The 10,200-nt window shown below is 29.4% G+C and overlaps 1 protein-coding gene across 1 annotated transcript in view; it reads left to right on the forward strand.

Moving 5' to 3' along the window:
* slc6a8 (solute carrier family 6 member 8) overlaps positions 1 to 10,200 on the forward strand; it is a 64,796-nt gene that overhangs the window by 45,054 nt on the left and 9,542 nt on the right. The window contains exons 11-12 of the mRNA XM_056384326.1: positions 9,344 to 9,444; positions 9,852 to 10,022. Coding sequence (XP_056240301.1) covers positions 9,344 to 9,444; positions 9,852 to 10,022 — 272 coding nt within the window. The remainder of the gene's footprint in view (positions 1 to 9,343; positions 9,445 to 9,851; positions 10,023 to 10,200) is intronic.

The raw sequence follows: 10,200 nt of genomic DNA on the forward strand, positions 1-10,200 counted from the left end.
AAAACGTGTTAGTATAGTAAGGCATAAAAGTTCATAGTATAGTAGGGCATAAAAAGTCATAAAAATGTCATAGTATAGTAAGGCATAAAAAGTCATGAAAAAGTCATAGTATAGTAAGGCATAAAAATCATAAAAATGTCATAGTATAGTAAGGCATAAAAAGTCATAAAAACGTCATAGTATAGTAAGGCATGAAAAGTCATGGTATAGTAAGGCATAAAAAGTCATAAAAGTGTCATAGTATAGTAAGTCATAAAAACGTCATAGTATAGTAAGGCATAAAAAGTCATGAAAAAGTCATAGTATAGTAAGGCATAAAAAGTCATAAAAATGTCATGGTATAGTAAGGCATAAAAAGTCATAGTATAGTAAGGCATAAAAAGTCATAAAAATGACATTGTACAGTAAGGCATCAAAAGTTATAAAAACGTCATATTATAGTAAGGCATAAAAAGTCATAGTATAATAAGGCATAAAAAGTTATAAAAACGTCATAGTACAGTCAGGCATAAAAAGTCGCAAAAACTTCATAGTATAGTAAGGCAGAAAAAGTCATAAAAAAGTCATAGTATAGCAAGGCTTAAAAAGTCAGAAAAACTTCAGTATTATAGTTAGGCATAAAAAGTCATAGTATAGTAAGGCATGAAAAGTCATAAAACGTCATAGTATAGTAAGGCATGAAAAAACATAGTATAGTAAGACATAAAAAGTCATAAAAACGTCATAGTATAGTAAGGCATAAAAGGTCATAGTATAGCAAGGAATAAAAAGTCATAAAAATGTCATAGTATAGTAAGGCATAAAAAGTCCCCAAAAAGTCATAGTATAGTAAGGCATAAAAAGTCATGAAAACGTCATGGTACAGTAAGGCATGAAAAGTCAGAAAAACGTCATATTCTAGTAAAGCATGAAAAGTCATGAAAAAGTCATAGTATAGTAAGGCATAAAAAGTCATAAAAATGTCATGGTATAGTAAGGCATAAAAAGTCATAGTATAGTAAGGCATAAAAAGTCATAAAAACGACATTGTACAGTAAGGCATAAAAAGTTATAAAAACGTCATATTATAATAAGGCATAAAAAGTCATAGTATAATAAGGCATAAAAAGTTATAAAAACGTCATAGTATAGTCAGGCATAAAAAGTCGCAAAAACTTCATAGTATAGTAAGGCAGAAAAAGTCATAAAAAAGTCATAGTATAGCAAGGCATAAAAAGTCAGAAAAACTTCAGTATTATAGTTAGGCATAAAAAGTCATAAAAAGTCATAGTATAGTAAGGCATGAAAAGTCATAAAACGTCATAGTATAGTAAGGCATGAAAAAACATAGTATAGTAAGGCATAAAAAGTCATAAAAACGTCATAGTATAGTAAGGCATAAAAAGTCGTAAAAACGTCATAGTATAGTAAGGCATAAAAGGTCATAGTATAGCAAGGAATAAAAAGTCATAAAAATGTCATAGTATAGTAAGGCATAAAAAGTCCCAAAAAAGTCATAGTATAGTAAGGCATGAAAAGTCATAAAAGAGTCAAAGTATAGTAAGGCATAAAAAGTCATGAAAACGGCATAGTATAGTAAGGCATAAAAAGTCATAAATAAGTCATAGTATAGTAAGGCATAAAAAGTCATATTATAGTAAGGCATAAAAAGTCATAAAAACGTCATGGTACAGTAAGGCATGAAAAGTCATAAAAACGCCATAGTATAGTAAGGGATAAAAAGTCATAAAAACGTTGTTGTATAGTAAGGCATAAAAAGTCATAAAAACGTCATAGTATAGTAAGGCATAAAAGGTCATAGTATAGCAAGGAATAAAAAGACATAAAAATTTCATAGTATAGTAAGGCATAAAAAGTCCCAAAAAAGTCATAGTATAGTAAGGCATGAAAAGTCATAAAAGAGTCAAAGTATAGTAAGGCATAAAAAGTCATGAAAACGTCATAGTATAGTAAGGCATAAAAAGTCATAAATAAATCATAGTATAGCAAGGCATAAAAAGTCATAAAAACATCATAGTCTAGTAAGGCATGAAAAGTCATGGTATAGTAAGGCACAAAAAGTCATAAAAGCGACAGTCTGGTAAGACATGAAAAGTCATAAAAAGTCATAGTATAGTAAGGCATAAAAAGTCATAAAAAGTCATAAAAACGTCATAGTACAGTAAGGCATGAAAAGTCATAAAAACGTCATAGTATAGTAAGGCATAAAAGGTCATAGTATAGCAAGGCATAAAAATTCATAAAAATGTCATAGTATAGTAAGGCATAAAAAGTCATAGTATAGTAAGGCATAAAAAGTTATAAAAACGTCATAGTACAGTCAGGCATAAAAAGTCGCAAAAACTTCATAGTATAGTAAGGCAGAAAAAGTCATAAAAAGTCATAGTATAGCAAGGCTTAAAAAGTCAGAAAAACTTCAGTATTATAGTTAGGCATAAAAAGTCATAGTATAGTAAGGCATGAAAAGTCATAAAACGTCATAGTATAGTAAGGCATGAAAAAACATAGTATAGTAAGACATAAAAAGTCATAAAAACGTCATAGTATAGTAAGGCATAAAAGGTCATAGTATAGCAAGGAATAAAAAGTCATAAAAATGTCATAGTATAGTAAGGCATAAAAAGTCCCCAAAAAGTCATAGTATAGTAAGGCATAAAAAGTCATGAAAACGTCATGGTACAGTAAGGCATGAAAAGTCAGAAAAACGTCATATTCTAGTAAAGCATGAAAAGTCATGAAAAAGTCATAGTATAGTAAGGCATAAAAAGTCATAAAAATGTCATGGTATAGTAAGGCATAAAAAGTCATAGTATAGTAAGGCATAAAAAGTCATAAAAACGACATTGTACAGTAAGGCATAAAAAGTTATAAAAACGTCATATTATAATAAGGCATAAAAAGTCATAGTATAATAAGGCATAAAAAGTTATAAAAACGTCATAGTATAGTCAGGCATAAAAAGTCGCAAAAACTTCATAGTATAGTAAGGCAGAAAAAGTCATAAAAAAGTCATAGTATAGCAAGGCATAAAAAGTCAGAAAAACTTCAGTATTATAGTTAGGCATAAAAAGTCATAAAAAGTCATAGTATAGTAAGGCATGAAAAGTCATAAAACGTCATAGTATAGTAAGGCATGAAAAAACATAGTATAGTAAGGCATAAAAAGTCATAAAAACGTCATAGTATAGTAAGGCATAAAAAGTCGTAAAAACGTCATAGTATAGTAAGGCATAAAAGGTCATAGTATAGCAAGGAATAAAAAGTCATAAAAATGTCATAGTATAGTAAGGCATAAAAAGTCCCAAAAAAGTCATAGTATAGTAAGGCATGAAAAGTCATAAAAGAGTCAAAGTATAGTAAGGCATAAAAAGTCATGAAAACGGCATAGTATAGTAAGGCATAAAAAGTCATAAATAAGTCATAGTATAGTAAGGCATAAAAAGTCATATTATAGTAAGGCATAAAAAGTCATAAAAACGTCATGGTACAGTAAGGCATGAAAAGTCATAAAAACGCCATAGTATAGTAAGGGATAAAAAGTCATAAAAACGTTGTTGTATAGTAAGGCATAAAAAGTCATAAAAACGTCATAGTATAGTAAGGCATAAAAGGTCATAGTATAGCAAGGAATAAAAAGACATAAAAATGTCATAGTATAGTAAGGCATAAAAAGTCCCAAAAAAGTCATAGTATAGTAAGGCATGAAAAGTCATAAAAGAGTCAAAGTATAGTAAGGCATAAAAAGTCATGAAAACGTCATAGTATAGTAAGGCATAAAAAGTCATAAATAAATCATAGTATAGCAAGGCATAAAAAGTCATAAAAAGTCATAAAAACATCATAGTCTAGTAAGGCATGAAAAGTCATGGTATAGTAAGGCACAAAAAGTCATAAAAGCGACAGTCTGGTAAGACATGAAAAGTCATAAAAAAGTCATAGTATAGTAAGGCATAAAAAGTCATAAAAACGTCATGGTACAGTAAGGCATGAAAAGTCATAAAAACGTCATAGTATAGTAAGGCATAAAAGGTCATAGTATAGCAAGGCATAAAAATTCATAAAAATGTCATAGTATAGTAAGGCATAAAAAGTCATAGTATAGTAAGGCATAAAAAGTTATAAAAACGTCATAGTATAGTCAGGCATAAAAAGTCGCAAAAACTTCATAGTATAGTAAGGCAGAAAAAGTCATAAAAAGTCATAGTATAGTAAGCATAAAAAGTCATAAAAAAGTCATAAAAACTTCATAGTATATAGTAAGGCATAAAAAGTCATAAAAAAGTCATAGTATAGTAAGGCATGAAAAGTCATAAAACGTCATAGTATAGTAAGGCATGAAAAAACATAGTATAGTAAGGCATAAAAAGTCATAAAAACGTCATAGTATAGTAAGGCATAAAAAGTCATAAAAACGTCATAGTATAGTAAGGCATAAAAGGTCATAAAAACGTCATGGTACAGTAAGGCATGAAAAGTCATAAAAACGTCATAGTATAGTAAGGCATAAAAGGTCATAGTATAGCAAGGCATAAAAATTCATAAAAATGTCATAGTATAGTAAGGCATAAAAAGTCATAGTATAGTAAGGCATAAAAAGTCATAAAAACGACATTGTACAGTAAGGCATAAAAAGTTATAAAAACGTCATATTATAGTAAGGCATAAAAAGTCATAGTATAATAAGGCATAAAAAGTTATAAAAACGTCATAGTATAGTAAGGCATAAAAGGTCATAGTATAGCAAGGAATAAAAAGTCATAAAAACATCATAGTCTAGTAAGGCATGAAAAGTCATAAAAAAGTCATAAAAAGTCATAGTATAGCAAGGCATAAAAAGTCAGAAAAACTTCAGTATTATAGTTAGGCATAAAAAGTCATAAAAAGTCATAGTATAGTAAGGCATGAAAAGTCATAAAACGTCATAGTATAGTAAGGCATGAAAAAACATAGTATAGTAAGGCATAAAAAGTCATAAAAACGTCATAGTATAGTAAGGCATAAAAAGTCATAAAAACGTCATAGTATAGTAAGGCATAAAAGGTCATAGTATAGCAAGGAATAAAAAGTCATAAAAATGTCATAGTATAGTAAGGCCTAAAAAGTCCCAAAAAAGTCATAGTATAGTAAGGCATGAAAAGTCATAAAAGAGTCAAAGTATAGCAAGGAATAAAAAGTCATAAAAATGTCATAGTATAGTAAGGCATAAAAAGTCCCAAAAAAGTCATAGTATAGTAAGGCATGAAAAGTCATAAAAGAGTCAAAGTATAGTAAGGCATAAAAAGTCATGAAAACGTCATAGTATAGTAAGGCATAAAAAGTCATAAATAAGTCATAGTATAGTAAGGCATAAAAAGTCATATTATAGTAAGGCATAAAAAGTCATAAAAACGTCATGGTACAGTAAGGCATGAAAAGTCATAAAAACGCCATAGTATAGTAAGGCATAAAAAGTCATAGTATAGTAAGACATAAAAAGTCATAAAAACATCATAGTCTAGTAAGGCATGAAAAGTCATGGTATAGTAAGGCATAAAAAGTCATAAAAGCGACAGTCTAGTAAGACATGAAAAGTCATAAAAAAGTCATAGTATAGTAAGGCATAAAAAGTCATAAAAACGTCATGGTACAGTAAGGCATGAAAAGTCATAAAAACGTCATAGTATAGTAAGGCATAAAAGGTCATAGTATAGCAAGGCATAAAAATCATAAAAATGTCATAGTATAGTAAGGCATAAAAAGTCATAGGTATAGTAAGGCATAAAAAGTCATAAAAACGACATTGTACAGTAAGGCATAAAAAGTTATAAAAACGTCATATTACAGTAAGGCATAAAAAGTCATAGTATAATAAGGCATAAAAAGTTATAAAAACGTCATATTATAGTCAGGCATAAAAAGTCGCAAAAACTTCATAGTATAGTAAGGCAGAAAAAGTCATAAATAAATCATAGTATAGCAAGGCATAAAAAGTCAGAAAAACGTCTTAGTATAGTAAGGCAAAAAAGTCATAAAAAAGTCATAGTATAGTAAGACATAAAAAGTCATAAAAACATCATAGTCTAGTAAGGCATGAAAAGTCATGGTATAGTAAGGCACAAAAAGTCATAAAAGCGACAGTCTGGTAAGACATGAAAAGTCATAAAAAGTCATAGTATAGTAAGGCATAAAAAGTCATAAAAAAGTCATAGGTATAGTAAGGCATGAAAAGTCATAAAAACGTCATAGTATAGTAAGGCATAAAAGGTCATAGTATAGCAAGGCATAAAAAGTCATAAAAATGTCATAGTATAGTAAGGCATAAAAAGTCATAGTATAGTAAGGCATAAAAAGTCATAAAAACGACATTGTACAGTAAGGCATAAAAAGTTATAAAAACGTCATATTACAGTAAGGCATAAAAAGTCATAGTATAATAAGGCATAAAAAGTTATAAAAACGTCATATTATAGTCAGGCATAAAAAGTCGCAAAAACTTCATAGTATAGTAAGGCAGAAAAAGTCATAAATAAATCATAGTATAGCAAGGCATAAAAAGTCAGAAAAACGTCTTAGTATAGTAAGGCATAAAAAGTCATAGTATAGTAAGACATAAAAAGTCATAAAAACATCATAGTCTAGTAAGGCATGAAAAGTCATGGTATAGTAAGGCACAAAAAGTCATAAAAGCGACAGTCTGGTAAGACATGAAAAGTCATAAAAAAGTCATAGTATAGTAAGGCATAAAAAGTCATAAAAACGTCATGGTACAGTAAGGCATGAAAAGTCATAAAAACGTCATAGTATAGTAAGGCATAAAAGGTCATAGTATAGCAAGGCATAAAAATTCATAAAAATGTCATAGTATAGTAAGGCATAAAAAGTCATAGTATAGTAAGGCATAAAAAGTCATAAAAACGACATTGTACAATAAGGCATAAAAAGTTATAAAAACGTCATATTATAGTAAGGCATAAAAAGTCATAGTATAATAAGGCATAAAAAGTCATAAAAACGTCATAGTATAGTCAGGCATAAAAAGTCGCAAAAACTTCATAGTATATAGTAAGGCAGAAAAAGTCATAAAAAAGTCATAGTATAGCAAGGCATAAAAAGTCAGAAAAACTTCAGTATTATAGTTAGGCATAAAAAGTCATAAAAAGTCATAGTATAGTAAGGCATGAAAAGTCATAAAACGTCATAGTATAGTAAGGCATGAAAAAACATAGTATAGTAAGGCATAAAAAGTCATAAAAACGTCATAGTATAGTAAGGCATAAAAAGTCATAAAAACGTCATAGTATAGTAAGGCATAAAAGGTCATAAAACGTCATAGTATAGTAAGGCATGAAAAAACATAGTATAGTAAGGCATAAAAAGTCATAAAAACGTCATAGTATAGTAAGGCATAAAAGGTCATAGTATAGCAAGGAATAAAAAGTCATAAAAATGTCATAGTATAGTAAGGCATAAAAAGTCCAAAAAAGTCATAGTATAGTAAGGCATAAAAGGTCATAGTATAGCAAGGCATAAAAATTCATAAAAATGTCATAGTATAGTAAGGCATAAAAAGTCATAGTATAGTAAGGCATAAAAAGTCATAAAAACGACATTGTACAGTAAGGCATAAAAAGTATAAAAACGTCATATTATAGTAAGGCATAAAAAGTCATAGTATATAGTAAGGCATAAAAAGTTATAAAAACGTCATAGTATAGTCAGGCATAAAAAGTCGCAAAAACTTCATAGTATAGTAAGGCAGAAAAAGTCATAAAAAAGTCATAGTATAGCAAGGCATAAAAAGTCAGAAAAACTTCAGTATTATAGTTAGGCATAAAAAGTCATAAAAAGTCATAGTATAGTAAGGCATGAAAAGTCATAAAACGTCATAGTATAGTAAGGCATGAAAAAACATAGTATAGTAAGTCATAAAAGGTCATAAAAACGTCATAGGCATAAAAAGTCATAGTATAGTAAGGCATAAAAAGTCATAAAAACGTCATAGTATAGTAAGGCATAAAAGGTCATAGTATAGCAAGGAATAAAAAGTCATAAAAATGTCATAGTATAGTAAGGCCTAAAAAGTCCCAAAAAAGTCATAGTATAGTAAGGCATGAAAAGTCATAAAAGAGTCAAAGTATAGTAAGGCATAAAAAGTCATGAAAACGTCATAGTATACTAAGGCATAAAAGGTCATAGTATAGCAAGGAATAAAAAGTCATAAAAATGTCATAGTATAGTAAGGCATAAAAAGTCCCAAAAAAGTCATAGCATAGTAAGGCATGAAAAGTCATAAAAGAGTCAAAGTATAGTAAGGCATAAAAAGTCATAAATAAGTCATAGTATAGTAAGGCATAAAAAGTCATATTATAGTAAGGCATAAAAAGTCATAAAAACGTCATGGTACAGTAAGGCATGAAAAGTCATAAAAACGCCATAGTATAGTAAGGCATAAAAAGTCATAGTATACTAAGACATAAAAAGTCATAAAAACATCATAGTCTAGTAAGGCATGAAAAGTCATGGTATAGTAAGGCATAAAAAGTCATAAAAGCGACAGTCTAGTAAGACATGAAAAGTCATAAAAAAGTCATAGTATAGTAAGGCATAAAAAGTCATAAAAACGTCATGGTATAGTAAGGCATGAAAAGTCATAAAAACGTCATAGTATAGTAAGTCATAAAAGGTCATAGTATAGCAAGGCATAAAAAGTCATAAAAATGTCATAGTATAGTAAGGCATAAAAAGTCATAGTATAGTAAGGCATAAAAAGTCATAAAAACGTCATTTTATAGGAAGGCATGAAATGTCATAAAAACGTCATATTATAGTAAGGCATAAAAAGTCATAGTATAATAAGGCATAAAAAGTCATAAAAACGTCATAGTATAGTCAGGCATAAAAAGTCCCAAAAAAGTCATAGTATAGTAAGGCAGAAAAAGTCATAAAAAAGTCATAGTATAGTAAGGCATAAAAAGTCAGAAAAAAGTCATAGTATAGTAAGGCATATTACGTCATAGGCATAAAAAGTCATAAAATGTAAAAAAAAAAAAAAAAAATATTACAGTAATACATAAAAACATCAAAAAATATACCATAGTAAGTCAAAAAAGTCATAGTATACCATGTCATAAAAACGTCATTTTATAGGAAGGCATGAAATGTCATAAAAACGTCACAGTATTGTAAGTTAAAAAACGTTATACTTATTTTAATTCATACATAACTCATACTAAAGTACATCATACTAATGTTTGAAATGTAATGAGTTCTATAATTAGCTTACACGCAACATTAAACGTAAATGTGTAGTGTGTCAGTGATGCATTTTCGTGATTCTCATTGATTGACGATTATTCTTTTTCAGGTGCTGACCGCTTCATGGATGATGTAGCTCGTATGATTGGCTATAGGCCTTTCCCCTGGATGAAGTGGTGCTGGTCTTTTATAACTCCATGTGTCTGTATGGTAAGACTGCACACCAGTAGTCCATAAGAGAGGATATAAAACCACAGCCACACCATAGGTTTCACAATTCTTTATTGTATTTGTGATGGAAATTTATAAGTAAAACTTACATTATGAACAGACAGGATTTTATACATACCAATTTATATTATTTCATGGTTATTTTTCAACACAACATTTCCCATATTCACCAATTTAAATCACGGGGATACAACATCAGCTTCAAAATGAATTGTCTAAATTCAAGAAATATACTTTTCAACAGAAATTCACAAGAAATTGATATTGCTATTATTAATATTAGTATTATTATAGTTACTACTAGTAATAGTATTTTACCAAAAAAAGTCCTGTGTTAGGCTTGAAGACATTTTCCACCATGCCCGCTTTTGTTGCCTCCTCTGTAGGGCATCTTTATGTTTCACCTGGTGAACTACAAGCCGCTGACCTACAACAATGTGTATGTGTACCCGTGGTGGGGCGAAGTGATTGGTTGGTGTCTGGCGATGTCCTCCATGCTCTGCATCCCTGTCAGTCTTCTCTACAAACTCTTCAGAGCCAAGGGAACCTTCAAAGAGGTCAGCACTCCTTCACACTACACACAGGTCATCAAATAAAAACTAAACCAAATATTTTTTTTAATCTTTTTAAAGGGATAGTATGAATTCACATGCTGTTTTTCACATCAAACATACATTTTTTAGGATGAGGTTAAACATTTCTGACTGATAATGATAACATAACTCATAACACAGC

Source organism: Seriola aureovittata, chromosome 9 (genome assembly GCF_021018895.1).
Source record: "Seriola aureovittata isolate HTS-2021-v1 ecotype China chromosome 9, ASM2101889v1, whole genome shotgun sequence".
In the NCBI taxonomy this organism is placed as follows: Eukaryota; Metazoa; Chordata; class Actinopteri; order Carangiformes; family Carangidae; genus Seriola; species Seriola aureovittata.